This window comes from Papaver somniferum, chromosome 9 (genome assembly GCF_003573695.1).
Source record: "Papaver somniferum cultivar HN1 chromosome 9, ASM357369v1, whole genome shotgun sequence".
NCBI lineage: Eukaryota > Viridiplantae > Streptophyta > Magnoliopsida > Ranunculales > Papaveraceae > Papaver > Papaver somniferum.
This window is the reverse complement of record NC_039366.1, coordinates 89,389,135-89,408,795: the sequence shown is the minus strand read 5'-3', so window position 1 is coordinate 89,408,795 and position 19,661 is coordinate 89,389,135. Positions and strand designations below refer to the sequence as shown.

General features: G+C 41.3%; 1 protein-coding gene across 1 annotated transcript; it reads right to left on the bottom strand.

The window, feature by feature from the left end:
- Positions 1-15,730: 15,730 nt before the first annotated feature.
- Positions 15,731-16,610, bottom strand: LOC113313621 (protein LIM3-like). The gene is made up of 2 exons (XM_026562415.1): positions 16,193-16,610; positions 15,731-16,019 (listed from the first exon to the last, which is right to left on the bottom strand). Exons 1-2 carry the CDS (start codon positions 16,509-16,511, stop codon positions 15,985-15,987), a joined length of 354 nt encoding a protein of 117 aa, XP_026418200.1. The 5' UTR covers positions 16,512-16,610; the 3' UTR covers positions 15,731-15,984.
- Between the last annotated feature and the right edge of the window lie 3,051 nt (positions 16,611-19,661).

The window sequence follows — 19,661 nt, the reverse complement described above, 5'->3', positions numbered from 1 at the left end:
CGTCAATAGCAGGAATCGCAAGCCGTGGAGTGTCAGCCTTCGGAATCTTCCTGCTCCTCCGAGGCGAGATTCGTCTGTTAAATGAGGTCAGCGATGCCAAGCTGAAGTATGTTCCTGGCACGGAGGCGTCCAATCGTCGGAAACTCTTCCCCGCGCGAGAAAGGATCAAGCGTGATCATGACTACGAGTGGCACGCCACTGTCATTGAGATAGTAGGTCCGTGGGCTTACGGTTGGATTCCCGGTTCCCGCGGATGGCGGCCAACCGAGAATAGTAAGCCGCGCGAATCTCCTCCCGCTCGCTATGGAGATTTCTGCCCCTGGCGTCTGAACTTTGCGGGCATGAATTTTCCTTATGCCCTGGATGTCGTAGAGGGAGACGAGGAGGATGGTTCCGGTGCTATACTCCCATCGAAGAATATCTCAGCTGCTCAGGTACGCAGATTCTAGTTGTGTTTCGTTTTTATAACTTCCATCGGACGGGAAGAATAATTCCTTTGTGGTGTCGGTTTCAGGTATTGAAGAAAAAAGATTAGGCCGAAGCAGTCTTCTACTATGGTGGTGGGTGAGGTTGAGGCCCAAGAAGAAGTTACTAGTCCTGTGAACGAAGAGTTTGCTGAGGACGAGATTACAGATGGGGAGGAACGTACTGGTACCTCCCCTATCAATGCCGAAGAAGAGGTCTTCGCTGGTCCCGCCGGTGATGGAGGAAGGAACAAGGGTGTAGTGGCGGATGATGTTGTCATCGAGGATGTTTCCGTCCCTGCTGGTGATGTCATGGATACCCTCCCCACTTCTCAAGAATTTTCTTTCGATCGGATGTATTCCACGGGGGAGTTCTTTGACGAAGCCCTCGATTTTCCCGAGGACTTCTCTTTACTTTCCCCTAATGACATTGGGATGTTCTTGGTGGTGATGGTAATGGTGATGCTGCTGTAGAAGGTGTTGGTGCGGAGGAGCCTGCTGTGCATGTAGGCGCGGAGAACATGCCAACGTTCATGCTGAGGGGGTCGAGTCGGTCAAAGGAAAATCTGTTGTTGACGCGCCCGCCGATAGTCTTCCCCAGTCGCCGATGTCTGAGGGTGAGGATGCCATCATGAGTTGGTTTAAGGAGAAGAATCTTCTGTTTGTCTCTCATCCTGCTCCTGTGGTTGTTGGGGAAAAGGAATCAACCGCGTATACCCGTCGTGATGGAGATGTCTTCGAAGGCGCAGGTGTCTGAAGCCTGGGGAAAAGGTTGACCGTTCCCGAAGCTACCCTCGTGCCGGAGCCTCCTACTTCTGTTGCCGATATGATGGCTATTGCCGACGGGTATCAATATGGCTTCCCGCAACAGCGTGTGCTGGAGGTAAATTTTCGTACATTCTTGTTCGTGAGAATAGGACGCTTCGGTTGAATAATGTTTTGTCATTTTGATGTGTAGATGATGAGGAGCGAGCATTGCAACCACGTGCTATATCAGTTCTTTAAAGCAAAATCTCTGAAGCTCGAGGCTAAGCTTCGTCATCGGGAAAAGGAATTATCTGCGGCGGAGGTGGAAATAGAAGAGCTGAAGAAAAGCCTTAAGGAGAAAGAAAGACTGGGTGAAGCAGAGGCTGATCTTCGTTCAGAACTTATTGCAGTGCGCGCTGAGTTAGAGCAAACTCGTAGCCAAGTTTCCACTTTCACAGGTTTGGTTCTTTTCCTTCGCCGTTGTCGTCATTCTTTTCTCTTAGTTGTTCTGTCTGAGTCTCCCCACCCTATGTCCAGTGGGTGGCATCCCCGAGCTGGTATGGCTTCGAAACGAAAGAGCTCGGCAAAAATCTCGTATTAGAGATTTGGTTGAGAAGATTAAGAGTGAGGCTAGGAAATGGGATGCTCGGGCTGAAGTATGGCGCGCGCGCATGTTCAGATGGTCGACATGCAAAATCTGTACAACCATGATCGTGCTTTATTTATGGCACACTGCTGTGGACCAGTGATAATCTGCGGGAATCCCGCGAGCGTACTTCCTTGTTGGAATCTAGGATTCAGCTATTGGAAGAAGAATTACAGACGGCGCGGTCCATTCCTCTTTCAGGGGGTCCAAGATAATATGCTTGGTCTTGCCAGGGAACGAGATGATGCTCGTGCTGAAGTCTATGCTCTCAGCAATGCTCTTTCCGCGTCTCGTGCCGATGTAGCCCGTCTTGCTGAGTCTGAGAGGAATCTTGAAGTGTGCATGTATAGACTCAGCAAAGGGGTCTCAGAGATAAATAAAGAGGTCGACCACCTTCGTCATATGGACTCGATGAAGCAGGTAGAATTAGATGCCTGTCAATTTACTCTCACCAACCTTCAACTAGACTATAAGAAATTATCCGCGGAATATGATCATCTTGATGAAGCGCGAGATGCGGTTGTTAATGAATATGAAGAGGCTTCGGCTTGTGTCGAAGGTATAATCCCAATTCATCGAGTGTGATCTTGTTTGTTTTCTACGCTAACTCCGTGGTGTTGTCTTTTTCAGGGCTCGAGGAACGCTTCGCGTCACAAATGAAGAACTTGAAAAGGCTCAATCTTCCTTAGCACAGCAAAGGAACAAACCAATCACTTCAAGAATTTAGCAGCCACCCGCGAGGAGGCCGTTGGTGCTGCTTCCAGAGAAGTGAATCGGCTATCCTCGTTATTATCCCAAGCCCAACAGCGGACAACAGTTATTAAACATAAGGCTCGTTGTCAATTGGCTGAGGAGACGAACAAGATGCTGGAGAGGATAGAGCTTGGCCTAAGGAATGAACATGGTCTCGTGAAGAACTACCCTCGTCGTCCCGTTCCTGCTGCATTGCCCAGCTCCTCGGGCCCCTCTTCTGGTGGGAGCGTCCCATCAAGTCTGGAAAATCCGATGACGGGACCGCCACCTAGGTAGAGATGGCAGCGTTCTGTAGGGTCCGCGGCATAATTGTGCTTTTTGTAACGATGTAAAAGGAATGTTTTTTGATTGTGTATCCTTGGCTTTGGCCGTTCACTTCTTGTAATCACCCTTTATGAAATGAATCTCTTCTTGATATACCTACAATGTTTTTGTATTTTAAGTTTGTGAAAAATCAAAACAAATTGTGTTTTTGAGTGCGATACGAAAGGAAGGTACCTTCGTGATCGTCTTGAGACCTGTCACCCCGCTGGCAAATCCTGGGCCAGAGGATTCCCAGACGGTGGGGGCCGGGGCAACGTTCTAGGATATGGGGCGTAAAATATGTACGCACCCATTCCGTCGACCCGTTGCCTTAAGATTGGTTGGGTATCTCTTTCTGCTGGGTGCCTTCCCCCTGGTCCTACACTTATGGACACTGATGGGGGAGCCCTGAGAGATTGTAGATTAACTACTTTCCCCAATATTGTAGGTAGATTCCACAGACTTGATAATTTGAAAGCTTGTTTAATTGATAAGTTGAGGTCTGCAATTCCTCTTCCAGAGATAGAAACATGTTGGGCGGGGAGGCTCCTTTCTTCTTCTGGTATATTCCCAGCAGATTCAAATCTGCGTTGCTTCTATGGGAAGTATGGTTTGAGCCATTTAGCATTCCAAGGATGCCGGAGGACCTCACCTTTTAGATTACGAAGGTAAGAACCATTACCCGCATGTCGTGGATCATAAACGGTCCTCCCCATGTAGGTGCTAACTTTCCCCATTTCTTTTCTTGCTGATATCGTGGGATTGTTCTCAACACATACTGTCCCTCTACAAAATTTCGTAGCTTTACCTTTTTTTGTACTCCCTTGCTAGTCTTCGTTGATAATTTTCCATCTTTTGCAATGCTACTTCCCTTCTTCCCTCCAAGTCGTCCAACCTTTCTAACATCATATCTGTTGTTAGGTTTTTCTCCCAGGCTTCAGTCTTCGTGGTTGGCATGAGGATTTCTGTAGGTATGACTGCTTCAGCTCCATAAGTAAGAAGAAACGGGGATTCCCGGTAGCGGACCTTCGTGTTGTCCTGTATGCCCACAAGACATTGTGCAGTTGTTCGCACCATCTTCCCTTATGCTCGTCTAATTGTTTTTTGAGTATAAGGGCGAGGGTCTTGTTGGTAGCTTCCGCTTGTCCGTTGCTTTGAGGGTATAAGGGGGTGGACTTGTTCTTTCTTATTTTAAAGGTGTCGAAGAGCATGTCTATATTTTTTCCCTGTAATTGCTTGCCGTTATCAGACACAATTTCAGCAGGTATACCAAATCTGCAAATGATGTTCTGGAATATGAAAGTGAACACATCCGCGTCTCTGATCCTGGCCAAGGCCTTAGCCTCCACCCATTTACTGAAGTAGTCCGTGGCTACTATCAAAAATCGTCTCTTCCTGGATCCTTCGATGAAAGGCCCGACGATGTCTACTCCCCATTTTGCAAATGGCCACGGGCTATCGACAGAGTTTAACAATGTTGCCGGCGCGTGGATTTTTTTCGCGAAGCGCTGACATTCTTCGCATCGTCGGGACATCCTCGCAGCATCTTGTATCATGGTCGGCCAGTAATATCCTTGCGTTTTTGCCTTGTCAGCTAGTGATCTCATACCGCTATGATTCCCTGCGTCACCATAATGGATATCCTTTAGAATTCGATGCCCTTCTTTTCGGGATAAGCAGCGTAGTAATGGTCCGAGGAAAGATTTTCTATATAGGACCCCGTCCCGAAGATCGTATCTTCCCACTTTGGAGAGCGTCTTTCTAGCTTGCTTCCGATCCGCAGGTAGGCTTCCTTTGTCGAGGAAGGATGTATTGTCACCCTCCAGTCATCTTCATTGCTGAAATCTTCGTCTTGATTTGCTTTTGACAAGATTCTTCTTCATCAAAGTCGTTATGGATGTCTTCTCCTACTTGGTCTTCAATATATTCTTCCATCGTATCTTGATTGGTAGCGAAGGAGAATTGAGATGCAATCGAAGGCTCGTATACCCTTGCTATTTTAATACCTTCGGCATTTTTATCCCTCAACATGGATGATATGTATGCTAGGGCATCCGCATGCCTGAGGTCCCTTCTGCATAAGTGCCGGAACTTAATGTTCGGGATTTGTGAAGCCAATGTTTGGACCAATGCCATGTAAGCTGAAAGGGTGTCATCGTACACATTATATTCGAGCGCGATTTGCCGTATGACCAGCTGCGAATCACTTGTCAGCCTTACATCGGTTACCCCCATCTCTATTATTATACGTAGGGCATGTATGACAGCTTCGTATTCAACAATGTTATTGGTATGCTCTTTGAATTCCAATCTAAGTGCCTGTATGATCCTTTCTCCAGTTGGGGTGATGATGACAATACCTATTCCTGCCCCTTCCTTATTTTTAGATCCGTCGACGAAGACTTCCCATTGTCTATGACTCGCAGGTTCGAGGATATCCATTGGATCCTTGATTGCTTCCTCGGCTTCTGGTATTCCCTTGATCTCTTCGTCGTTGTCTAGAGGGAGGTCTGCTAAGAAATCTGCCAGAACTTGGGACTTCTGAGAATGTTGAATTTCATGAATGATGTTGAATTGGTCCAGATGGGTGTTCCATTTGGCTATTCGGCCCACTTTTCCTGTGCTTTTGAGGACTGCTTCCAATGGTGCTCTGCATGGTACCCTGACGAAGTGAGTTAGGAAGTAGGTTCTCAGTTTTTGGGTAGCCCATACCAGTGCGAGGATGAGTTGTTCAATCTTAGTATAATTTCTTTCCGCGGGATTGAGTGTCTTGCTGACGTAATAGATAGGCTGTTCTATCTTTGTATTGGTTTTGACTAATACCGCGCTGACTGCGTCCTCCGTTGCTGCTATGTACAGTGCCAAAACTTCATCAGGGTCAGGTTTCTGCAGGATAGGGATCGAAGCTAGATGTTCTTTGATCTTTTGGAATGCTTCCTCGCAATCGGCGGTCCATTCGAACCTGCTCCCTTTCTTAAGAATATTGAAGAAATGTTTGCACTTGTCCGAAGACCGTGCAATAAATCTGCCCAACGCTGCTATGGACCCATTGAGCTTCTGCACTTCCTTTAGATTCTTTGGTGACGGCATCTCTACTATGGCTTGAATCTTAGCTGGGTCTACCTCGATGCCCCTTTTCGTCACCAGATAACCGAGGAACTTCCCTGAGGTGACACCGAAAGTACATTTCTCCGGATTTACTTTCATGTGATGTTCTCATTGCATTGAAAATATTCCTCAGGTCCTGGTGGTGATTTTTACGCAGCTTGCTTTTGACGAGCATGTCGTCCACGTAGACTTCTAGGGTTCCTCCAATCCATGGTTTGAAGATAGCATCGACCATCCTTTGGTATGTTGCCCCTGCGTTTCGGAGCCCGAAAGGCATTCTGGTATAGCAATAAAGGCCATGTGGTGTATAGAATGCTGTGTGTTGCTGATCTTCTTCTGCCAGGGCTACTTGGTTGTAACCAGAGTATCCGTCCATAAACGACAGCTCCTCGTACCCTTCAACTGCTTCAACCAGTTGATCTATGCTCGGCAGGGGATAGCTGTCCTTTGGACACGCCTTGTTGAGATTAGTAAAGTCGATGCATATTCTAACCCCTCCATTTTTCTTAGGAACAATGACCATGTTGGATATCCAGGTAGGATACTTGACTTCCTTGATAAATCCTGCGTCTAGTAGCTTCCGAAGTTCTGTTTCTACCTACCCGCCTCATGATATTCTGGAGCCACTTTTCGTATTTTCTCCTGAACGGGGGTGTGCCCTGTTTGATGCGTAGTTCATGTTGGATTACTTTTGGGTCGATCCCTGGCATATCTCCTAACTTCCAGGCGAACACATCCGCATATTCCTTAAGTAATTTGGTTAAGGAATGTTCTCTCCCTTCGCCCATGATGGTCCCGATTTTGACCCTCTTCGGGTCTTCTTCCGTTCCTATGTTGATTTCCTTAGTGGGTTCCACGGGTGAACATAGGCCTTGGGTTTCCGAGGACTGGGGCGCTCTTTAATTGCTATTTGGCGTGTTTCTGCTCTTTGTTGATTGTTGAGGTACTTGTTTCCGAGCCTCGGACATTACCCTCTTTCGTCAAGCCTTTTCCTGTGGTTTCCTTAAGGAATAGTTCTACGGCTTTCTCTTGCGTGGTTTCTTGATTTCTTACTCTTCGGATTTTTCGCTGTTCTTCTTGCTCGTTGTTGATATGATCCTGAGTGGCCTGGCATTCTCGTGTAGCGATTCGATCTCCCTTGATCTCCATAATTCCCTCAGGTGTTGGAAATCTGAGGTACTGGTGGTATGTTGCCGCAACTCCTTTGAGCTTGTGTACCCACTGTCGTCCAATAATGGCGTTGTAGGGGGAAGGGGTATCCACCACACTGAATCGGGTATCCAGTTTCATGGGCCCTGCGTTAACCTGTAACACAATGTCTCCCAAGGGCTTCGTGGCCGCTCCATTGAATCCGTAGATGGTGTGATAAGAGGTCATCAACTGTTCATCATGGAGCTTCATCCGCTTGAATGCGTCATAGAATAGGACATTCACAGAGCTTCCCCCGTCTATGAGGATTTTTTGAGGTTACATCCCGCTATTGGTAATGTCAGGACCAAGGGATCGTTATGGTCTTCCATATCTTCTTCGATATCCTCGGCATCGAAGATGACAGGTAATTCCATCCATTTTTCATGTTCGTCCACTGTTATCCCATCGACCTTATATAACTCGCAGCGATCTTCGAATTGCTTCCGTAACCTTTTTCCAATCTGTGCTGTGAGCGAGGGTCCTGTGGCTTCGGAACACGAGATGGTGTTGATTGTTCGGTTTTCTTCCGGAAGTTGGACTGGTTGGTTCGTTTGGATCTGTCCTCGGTAACCTCCTTCCGTATGTAATGTTTGAGCTCTCCCGCATCAATTAATTTTTGATCATTATTTTAAGGTTCTTGCATTTTTCGGTCTGGTGTCCGTTGAAACAGTGATACTCACAGTAATCTTTAGACTTTCGGATCTTGGGGGCTGCTTTCCCTTAGACCATGGCCATTCTAAGTTTTCCCTCCCTTTGATCTCCCGCAGGATACGAGCATAGCTAGCGTTGAGTTTCGTGTAAACTTGGTCTTCGAATTTTCGGTCGCCTGTTCTTCGTTCATCCCTCCGTTCCTTTCTATCTTCGTGAGGTCTCTCATCTGAGGAACCCCTTTTGGCCCCATTGGTTTGTTCTGCTGAATTGGTGCGGTGAGACCTCTGCGGATATGCCCTCGGGTTTTCCCGTTGAATTTCTTCAAGTCGAGCGTGCTTCTCGATAATTATTCGGAGATCGCCTTCTGTCTTGGGCACGCTCCCGTGAATTTCAACAAATAGGGGACTCATTCGGTCCAAGCCCCACTTATAGCAATTGATGCTTACCACTGGGTCCACGCTTCCTATGGCTTGGCAGATCCTATGCCATCTGTTTGTGTATTCTCTCGTGGTTTCCTTGTAGCCGATTGCTAGTGAAAAAGCTTATCCATCCCAGTGTTTACAGTCTTGTTGTACATGTATGTTCTTAAGAATTTCTCTGCCAGTTGGTCGTATGAGTGTATGGAGTTTGGTGGCAGATTATCAAACCATGATAACGCCGATCCCTTCAAACTTGACGGGAAGTATCTACAGAGTACGGCGTCGTTCTGTCCCCATCTTGCTAGGACGCGGTTGTAGTACCGAACATGTGCAGCAGGGTCGCTGGACCCATCATAGCATTCGAACGTCGGGACAGGGCATTTCAGGGGAATAGGGGTGTTGGCCAAGCGATGCGTCAGGGGCGTGGAGTTAGCTTCTCTCATAACCTCTTCTAACCTTCCCCCTCCTTGTTTATTTTTCAATTGCCTGATCTCTGCCATCATCTCATCTCGCAGTTCCTCCATTGCGCGTTGGTGTTCTAAATTCTTCAGATCATTTCCGTTTGATTCTCCATCGTCATAATCCGGGTCGGATACGCTATGTCTCCTTGTCGCGTCTTCATTAGTCGCTAGGACGACTCTGCAGTCTTGGTTTGGCTCTGGTGCTTTGGAGCTTGCTTCATCAAGTTGTTGGTTGGTCTTTGTGCTTAGAGCAATCCGCTCCTTTAAATCTTGATTTTCTCTGGCCAAAAGTGCTACAGCTTCTGCGTAAACCTGTTGGTTCCTTCTCAGTTCCTCGAGCTCAGCCATTAGTTGGTGTGATTGGTTGGACCCCTGATTGGGAGTCCCCGCACGTGCCGCTACAGCCGTGGCGCCGCCCTCCTCCATGGTCTGTACTAAAGGTGGCAGGGGTTCAACTTCTGTTGCTGGTGTTTCCAAATTGGAGTGAGCGCCCCTCTGCGGTGCCCGAGCCGCCGGTATGGTTTGATTCTGGTTATTTGTTAGCGGCATTCCAAAGGTTAGCAGATGCGCGGGTTGGAATGTTCTGGATTCATCCACCCTTTCCCTTGGTTGGTTAAGTTGACTCATGGCGAAGGTATTGCTAGCCTCCGCAGCCTTCGGGACTACCGCGGCTTCCCCGTATTTTATCGTTGCTGCTCTGAGAGCCGCCATTGCAACAGAATTAGCGTTCATGGGTGAAGTGATTTCAGTGGTATCCTGCCTTCGATTGGTCATTTTAGTTTTATCTCCTTTCTGCTTGCTTCGGGTGATGATCGGGGTTGTCCGGGGTGTTTCTTTTGACAAAGCTTTGGATTTTCCTGCTTCCTGCGTCTTCTCCATCACGTGCCTTTTTGTTGACGAAATCTAGCGTAAACTCGCCTTCTTTACTCACAACACGTTCTCTCTGTATAAATTTATTCAAACAGAAACGGGAATGTCCGCGTGAAGCGGGTTAGTTGTCGAAATACAATTTTTCAAAAGCGGGTTTATTAAAGGTGATCTTTAGTATATATAAAAAAAACTGAAAATTGTAAATCCGACGGATTAGGACAATAACCCATGCTTGGAACACTAACTCTTATCGAAGGCAAAAGGTGGGTTTTTGAATATAATATTGTTGACGAATGATCTATACAGTCAGAGCTGATAAAATCGGAGCAATCGTATGCCAAATTAGAATGAAATCACAGGACAAGATAAATCTTTTACCGGGACGAAGTCCCTGTTTCTAGCGCCAAATTGTGGACACACGAACTACGCGGGGTCCGAATGCCCGCAATCAATTGTTAGTCTAAAGAGATTACGATGATGATACCCTGATGTGGGTTCATTGGCTCAAAACCCACGGGTTTATCATGGCCTCCTCCAACTTCCCCATGCGTAGAGATTATGCATGGGGTACAAATATAAAAGGAAAACAACACATATAAGTAAATGCATGCGGAACTAAATGAATGTAAAGTGCTGAAATGTAAATAAGACCAAGGTTTACGTGGTTCAGCACTAAGGCCTACATCCACAGGGTTTGTTGTTCTGCTATATTATTCACGGTTACACGAATAGTTGAATGACTTGAGGTTTACATATTTCTCTCCACTATGGGATTCCTTACCTTTGCTACTCTCTCTCTCTCTCTCTCTCTCTCTCTCTCTCTCTTTCCTGATGTCTTTTTCCCCCCTTCCCCTTTGTGGAGATTGGGTATTTATAAGGTAGGAATGTGGGACCCATCTCTGAAGACCGTTGGAACCTTATCTTTTAGTGTCTTGTGTCCATCACGCAGAGGTCTGCGTTTCCCCCTCGATCCCGCGGAGGCATCTTCGCTCGTTCCATAGGTCGGTCGACACGTGCACTGCTCAGAGTGTTTAATGCGGGTGGTTGAGGGGTCTGCTCGTGTCAGACAAGTGTCTTCTGCCCCTGTCAGTCCGTGTCAACTGACTTTCTCCTCACCGTTGATCTCAGCTCCTCTTCTGGGGATGAGATAAAGCAACTCCTAGGGGTTTATTTGGTGCTTCGCGACGCATCGTGTTTTGATGTCTTGGCTTGCATGCTTTCCACGTACCTTTCTGTATACACGTGTCCGATAGTGAGATATATGTGTACACAGAGTGAATTTATAATGTAGTTTATAATTTTATCTACGTATCAGATCCAATTCTTTAGGTTTCTGTAAAAAAAAATGAAATATTATCTATTTGATTTTGACCTTGTTGATATTGCAATTCGCTGCTCAATTTCAGGTGGAATCTCCTAATCGTAAAGAATTCAACAAAATGAACGGATATTTAGTATTCACCGTTTTGTCTCTTCTTCTTTAAAAGAAAAAATTGGAAAAAGAGAAATTTAGGTTTGAGAAAGAAGGATTGGTTAATGGAAATGGTTAAGGAGTTAATGTATTGGATTGAAATTAGAAGTTAATATTTGTGAATTCATAGTTCGAATATTAAGATTTGTTTTTCTGAAAGTGAAGAACATAGAAGAAGAAGTGTTATATTGTAGTTGTAGTTTTAGCTTTATCCCTGAATGTTTTCAAAATTATGACAGAAACTGTAGGAGAAATAAAAACACGCAAGGATAATCACGTCATTTTCTCTAAAATGTAAGTCTATTTTACCCTGGTTTTGTAAACAGTTACACACACTGAAACATAAACATGGTGGGGAAACTTAGTAAACTCCACGGTGATCTGGACCAAAATGATGATTCTACCAAACCATTTTGCTTTATACAACAAACTAGTGGATAACCCGTGTAATAATGGCACGGTTACAGAAGCAATGGTGCTGTTGTAGCCAAGGACGGATCCAGAAAGGCTAAATTTCCTTGTAAGGTCCGGGCTAGAAGCCTTGGTGGAGTAAAATTTTTCTTTTTTTTTGGCTTGTGGACTGGAAGGACTACCCGGGCTAAAGTCCTCTTTAGCCCAGCTGTAGGTCTGTCAGTGGTTGTGGCCATTACCTTCACTGGTGTATCCGGTCGATATTCACCGGTTTGTGATGAATATTTTTGCCAATGAGAGCTACCAAATACATAACAGGTAATAAATAAGCAAGAAATAATATATAATTTGCAACGAAGGTTTTTTGTAAAAACAATTGGTATTTGTATTCTTTATGTTACTCATTCTGTACTATTGTTTTAATTAGCCTATGATTGTGCAATAAAATAATCCATACAGTGGCGAAGAGGAAAAACAATCAATATTATAAGCTTATGTTCTTAAATTCCTACTTATGGGATGAGTATTTACTAAAGATATATCAGTAAGCTTACAACTGGCTTCATATTCATCTAGTTGGCCGTTTGCTGCACTAACTCTTGCACGATAAGAAGCACGGCGTCGTTCATTGTGCTCCTGTCTCTCGCCTTTGGAAATTGAATCACTGCTTGCGTTATATTGAGCACGGCGTAATCATCTTTCTTTTTCTGGTGTTACTCTCCATCAGCTCTCAATGTCGAGCTATCATAGTAAGCCTTGGTCTTTGAAGTGCATGACAAAATTGATGAACGCATCCACAATGGTAACAAAAGATGTTAACGCGGTTGAGGAATATCTGTATTCTGTTAGACATCTAGACAAAACAGGTGATGTTCCATCAACAAATATGGTAACATAAACATGGATAGAACAACAATCAAATTCCAAAACAATGGAACATGTTCAATGTATGAGATTATACTACTCTATCCTATGTCTGAAATTCCAAAACTTAGTACTCTATATTCAAAATTGGCCACTACTTCTGAAAAGATAATTGATAGAACAACAATTTAATTTACATACAGAAAACTCCCCTTTCCCTTTAATTTGCAAGCTTGACATTAAGAAGTTTAATAAAGAAAGTCATGTAACCCTCACCTGAACTCCTCAACCTTGTGTAAATTCCATTACGATAGACTCTAGGTTCAACACCTGAAAATTAGACATTGGTTAGTTTTTGTATAAACACATGGCTTTTCAAGTGCCCAAAACAAAAATGAACGAACAATAAGAAGTATGAAAGAAAAAAATCTGAATATTTAATCCCAAAATGAAAAATTAAAAGATGTGATTTTCTAAATTTCAACTGAAATTTGACCATACCCAAAATCAACTCTTCACCTCATATACAGAATTCAACTCTTAAAATAATGTTTTTGTACAAAATGAGAAATCGAATTAAATATATGGTTTTCGTATGGTAATGTTGTAAAAAGCATAAAACAAATTGGTGATGGTGATGCGGTGGTAGTTCAATTTATTCACTCAATTTCGGTTTTAGGGTGTAGGTTAGACGATAATTGAATATTCAATCAATCAAATCAAAATTATGAACTCTAAAGTCAAACTTGAGTAATTTATGTTGGGTGCAATAATCAAAATAAGTAAAAAAATCAAATAAGCAAAAGTTATTGGTACTTACCTCCTTTATAATGAAAGTGATCGATTCGATGAAACAGACGAGTTCCCCAAATCTCTGCAACAACAACAAGGCAAAACATTGAAAAAACAGAGTGAGTCACGTGTTCAACACGCTGTCCTTAAGACATTAGCGCCCGGATACACTCAAGAGTGATGCTATAGCCCTCACAAGACGGATATCTCCAGGATAAAACACCCTGCTACACCTACTACTAGCATATGTAGTAGATAAGTTGATCTTGGCAACTCCAAAAAAAACCCTTAAGGAAAATCGAGAACGTTAAACAAATCACTATAAAATATTTTCCCTTGGGGGTCTCTCTAAAAAAATAGAGAATCCCCTTTCCCATAGATTTTACAAAAACGGAGAATTTGTTTATATAATGGAATAATACAACTTAAAAAGGGAACTTCCCGACGTGGGACTAAAAAGGTTTTCCATTCATAAGAGAAAACAATAATTAATTTTATTTACTTAAAGGTTCTAAAACAAAATAAATAAAGTTTTCCAACAACCCCCCACATGAATGAAAACCTCAATATAACATGAAAATACAGATAGATCTTGGTAAATCAACATCCCAATCTCACGACCGAACTGACTGAACAGACAAACCGTGCATGTAGAAGTCATATTAGCCATTCCAACGTCCTCTGTCTCACCCTAGATTGTGTTGACTTCATGGTCATACTATGGATTGCAAAATCATATGGTATAGAGAGTTTCATCTTTAGTTCCTCACAATGCATGAACTAGTGAAAATGCATGAACTAGTGAACCCTTAGGGACCATTAGGTCCTAAGTTCCAGTAATACCAAAACCATAAAAACGCAAATCACATAAAAAACGCAGGAAATACCATTTAGGCAGAGGTGTCCATGAGGTCTTGAACCTTTGCTTAATGAGATATTGCCGGAACTACTTGCTAGAGACATCGAACGTGATGTCTTGAACTGCTAGCGTTTGATGTAATTCGCGATAATAACCACGAATGATATCTCCAAGGTAGATGCAAAGATCGTGCTGGTTTATCCAATTTGGCCCTGGACATATCCTGTTTCTCAGAATGCTCTAGAGAATCAAAGCTCAAATTCTTATAGGAAGCAGCCCCACTTCCTCATTCAGATAGGTGAGTTTCCATAAAGAGTGTTACTGCTACACTCCAATTGAATCTTAAATTGAAACTATAGAACTCATTAAGACTTCTTCAAAGTCATCCTTCACATGCAGTCACACTATCACGTCTACACCATAGGGAAGGGACAGAGAATGAAATTCTCTGATAGTGTTTACCTTTACCCACCACAAATTAGTTGTCTCATTCGAAACCTTGATCTTGGGATCTTCAGTCAGCAAGGTTGAGTATCCTTCATGGCAAGTTTAATTTATCGGCTTAAGCCCCATCCCCCTCGATGCATTTCTAACTATCTCTTTGGATAAACCTTTCGTCAAAGGTTGCGCGATATTCTCCTTGGACTTTATCCAATCAATGAAAATTACGCCGATTGAGATTATTTAATTTCGTCAAAAGGGTTCATCCTTCTAGGTTAAGAGATAAATTCGAAACTCTACAACTGAACAAAAATTCGTTTTTTGTTTTTCACTCCACAATTAACATCCATGATTATTACAAACTATAATGTCTTAAGATTGTTGGGTGCAATAATCAAAATAAGGAAAAAATCAAATAAGCAAAAGTTATTGATACTTAGATCCTTTATAATGGAAGTGATCGATTCGATGAAACAGACGAGCTCCCCAAATCTCTGCAACGACAACAAGGCAAAACTTTGGAAAAACAGAGTGAGTCACGTGTTCAACACGCTGTCCTTATGACATTAGAGCCCGGCTACACTCAAGAGTGATGCTATAGCTCTCACAAGACGGGTATCTCCAGGATAAAACACCCTACTGCACCTATTACTAGCATATGTAGTAGATGCTCAACTTGAACTTGACAACTCCGAAAAAACCCTTAAGGAAAATCGAGAACATTAAACAAATCACTATAAAATATTTTCCCTTGGGGGTCTCTCTAAAAAAATAGAGAATCCCCTTTCCCATAGATTTTACAAAAACGGAGAATTTGTTTATATAATGGAATAATACAATTTAAAAATGGGAACTTCCCGATATGGAACTAAAAAGGTTCTCTATTCATAAGAGAAAACAATAATTAATTTTATTTACTTAAAGGTTCTAAAATAAATAAAGTAAAATATATAAAGTTTTCCAACAATTTAGAGTGGAAAATTGATGAAGATGAAGAGAGATTTTGATTCACTGGATAAGGAAAGAACGTAGAGAAATTTTGGTTGACAGAGGTGGAGGGGAGATCGAGATTTTATCTTTTTGTTTAAAAACTTGCCCATCTATTTTATGTTACAACTATAAATCAGGTAGGAAACTCAAAATCATCGAGGGACACTTGCGTCATTCAGTTTAACGCACTAGACAATTTTATCCCTATGTCTGTAAACATTTACGTCAGTCAGTTTGAGGGAGGAAAAAAATCATGAAGGGCCAGTTTTATACTTTCATCGTTGAACAATTTTTTTTTTGAAACACCAAACAAACCATCTTACTTTATATTATAGATTAGAGACCAAAGATGAAAAATTACAATATTCTTCAAAACTATTCATACTAGTTTTAACACGTTTAGAGATGCCATACCAACACTCTATTACCGTTCCTACTAACAAAAGAAATATTGCACGAACTAATTCGCGCAACGAAGGAATATTAGATCTCCCTGCAGGGGAATATTAGAACTCTCCATCTTATCTTTCCTGATTTCCTGTCTTAATTTCTTTTCATGGCTGAAGGAGTAGTCACACCTGCAATGACACAAAGTAACACCAACATAAGATAAATTTAAAAAAGAAAAATTAGACACCACATACGTGCTCGTATATTCCGATGAAATCTTCTGGAGTAAAGAAAGTGTGAAGAATCAAATTATTTATTTATAGATCCAAAAATGTATAATTATTTAATTATGAGTACTCACTTCCACATTTGGTTCCATGGGGAACATTCTTGCCACAAAACTGAGCAACATAAAGCACTTTCTTTATGCTAACAAGTTTCTCAATCTCAGGAGTAACTTGTCGACAGACACAAGGAATATCGACTTTCCGAACAACATCACAACATCCTCGAGATGGTCGTATCTTTGGTCCCATCTTCAAAACATATGGAGCACACCGGCCAGTCAGTCCCCGGAGATCACCTTCACATCCATCAGCTGAAACTCCATTAGTATTAGTAGCAGCTAATACTACAACTATCAATACTGTAAATCCAAGAAACCCAACCTTGGATGCCATATTCTTTCTCTTGCTGGATTATATAATAAATGATACTCTATATTTCTTCTAAGTTTGTAGGTTCTGCAAAATATTCACCGGCAGTATATATAGGAAATGAAGGCTGAGAGACATGGGTGATTAGGCGATACATGTGTATTAAGTAAGAGGGAAGATGCACTTAGGCTTCTATTCTCACATTATCTCACATTTTAGACGTCATTACCGTTTATAAAACCTAAACGGTAATGGTTTTGAAGTATTTTAAGTATATGTTGTTCTTATAAAGTTCTATAAGGTTTTACATGCCAACTAAGAAAGAGCACATTTAGAAACACAAAATTAGTTAAAAAGACCAAAATTAACAATTTCTGGGTGAAAAGGATATTTAGATTTTGATACTGTTTAAATGGACAAAAATGTAAAAATAGGCAGGATGTAAACAGTTCCATCCTACCCATTTTCAAATATTTTTTCTTATTTTTAATTTACATCAGGATGCATCCAGTTTCATCTTTGCTATTTTTTAAGTTTAACTCAGGATGAATCCAGTTTTATCCTTACTATTTTTTTGGTGTTCATTTCACCCATAATAATTTTTACTCGTCTATTTGAACCATGTTTTAAAAATATTTGCACAAATGACCCATTTTCCGATTTAAAAATACCAAACCTCACTATCTAGCGATCTTAAACGATTAATCATCAAAGTAGTAGATAATTAAGCAAAAATAATTAAAGGTTTTTATTAAACATTTTAACATATACTAAAGAAAAAGTAAAAATAAAGTAATTTGAAGACAGTGGTCAAATTCGACCACTAAAACACAAAGCTCTGACAGTGACATGCTCACCTTAAATTATAACACGTACGACGCGCACATATCCTTACTAGTGTAACGTATTGGTTGTTTCATTTTCATTTTCCAATTGGTTTCATAAATGGTAGTACACTAGTACTACGTACCTACTACCCATGAATGATTCAAACGAGTTCTAAACTACTATATGCTTCTTTTTTTTTTCTTTTTCGTCAATCAACAAATTTCAATTCATTCAAATCAAAATAGTGATTACATGATCGCTTACAAGATCAACAAAAACATCATAATACATAAAAATATCAAGATAATCAAAATCCTAATACAAATAAGGATATCAACAACAAGTACATCGCGAAGAGAAAGAGCAATAAACCGCAGAGATACCCAATTTTTGATTATGTATAAGGGAGAGATGATGGTATATTCCGGAAATAATTTCCCGACCATTTGATTTTATTGTATTCATCCTTGATAAGAGATGCTCCTAGAAGGAAGAGTATTTTGCCCATAAAATTGCAGATCGAATCGTTGATGTTTTTGAATCAAGAATAGCAAGCCGTGAACCAGTCATCAAAGATCGCAGAACTCGCCCCACTTTTTTTTTTCTAAATCATGAAATTTTATTACCAAAATAATCAAAATTACAACTTACAATGAAGTCAAGACCTTTTTAGTCTAAGACCAAGTTTGAATCAAAGGCCGAACAAACTAAGCCCATTAATTGAGATATAATAAGAATCAAGGCATAAAACAGAATTACACAGAACGTAATTGAGCAAAATAAACATCAACCAATGTAATCCCCCTTTTCTGGAGCTAAACCTAAAGTAGATACCATCTTCACATTCCAACTGATTCAGAAATTCTGGCTTGTCCTCATAGTACAGAACAGTTCCTCTTGCAAGAAGCACACCCTGTTTTGCCATCTTATCAGCAGAAAAATTGATTTCCCTCTATGAGTGTGTGAAAGTAATTCTTGGTATGAATTTTCTAATATTGTTCCATCTATTCACAACAATCCAACGTGTTCTACCATTACTGAAAGCTAGCAAAACTGCTTTGGAATCAAGACTGAAACAAACATTCTCATACCTTTTCTTCAATGGCCATTCTCCAGTAACCACCAAAGCCATTACTTCTGCCAGATAGTCAATTGCAATCCCCAAACCACCAGAAGCAGCACCTAAGCATCCACCACTTTCATTCCTTGCCACAAAACCAAGCCTTGCATTACCAGGGTTACCTTTTGATGCACCATCACAGCATATGAGAACTTGTCCCCTTCCAGGCAATTTGAAGAAGCATTGTTTAACATCTGTCATGATTGTTGTAATCCATGTGATTCCAAAGTGTTGTAATACTTGTAACTCGCCCCACAAAGACGAAGAAAAATCGCACCGAAACGACAATTTGAAGAACTCGTCCCACAACGATGAAGAAAAATCGCACCAAAACGACGAAGAAACATGTCAAAAGACACAAAAAATGATGTAAAAACATATTATCCAATAACTATTATCTAAAAATAGAAAAGAAAATGAAATCCTTGCTCAGATCTGATCCAAAAGGACCAAATCTGAGCAAGAGAGATGAAAGACTCTTGAGGTTTTTTAGAAGAGAAGAGAGAAGAAAGAGAAAGAGTATTATATGGTTTTTGTTTTGTTAAAAAGGGAAAAAAATAAAGAAAAAATATGAGATATCAATGGCTGTGAAATTAAAGAATTCAATTCTACCTCATATCCCCGATGTTCCGGCTTAACGTACCATCAATTAATTTTGCTTTTGATGAAGTGGAAATTAAATAAATAACCCTACTTCTCACGGGCTTCATAAATACTCTTATTCATCAATAATAATACCCCTACTATAGTTGTCCATCTATTTCCTGTTATTGGAAGAAATACATTTATATGGATGCACTTAATGGGTTCTTTGATTGTGTCCAGCTATTGGTGGATATTATCGGAAACACTAAGCATACTCTACAAATATCACATTAAAGGTACAAAATTAGAAACATTATATTAGTTAATTAAGACAGAAATGATTCCATTTTTGAACTCTGTATTTATAGTATCTTGTTTTTAGTTCTGTCTTTTTTATGGCCTTAGTTTATGTCATGTTCTTACACTGAATTTGTGGTGTAATGGTAGCACGACTGACTCCACGTTAGATGATGCGTGTTCGAATCACGCCAAGTTCACTCGTTCGTGCATATCAAGATGATTTTTTTTTGCTTGTTAATATACAATTCATCTTGTTTATGAATTTTATTTTTGTATCTCTAATAAGTATATCATTTTGCAAGATCCATGTTTATTGTTCTTTTACAAGAAACAAACTATTG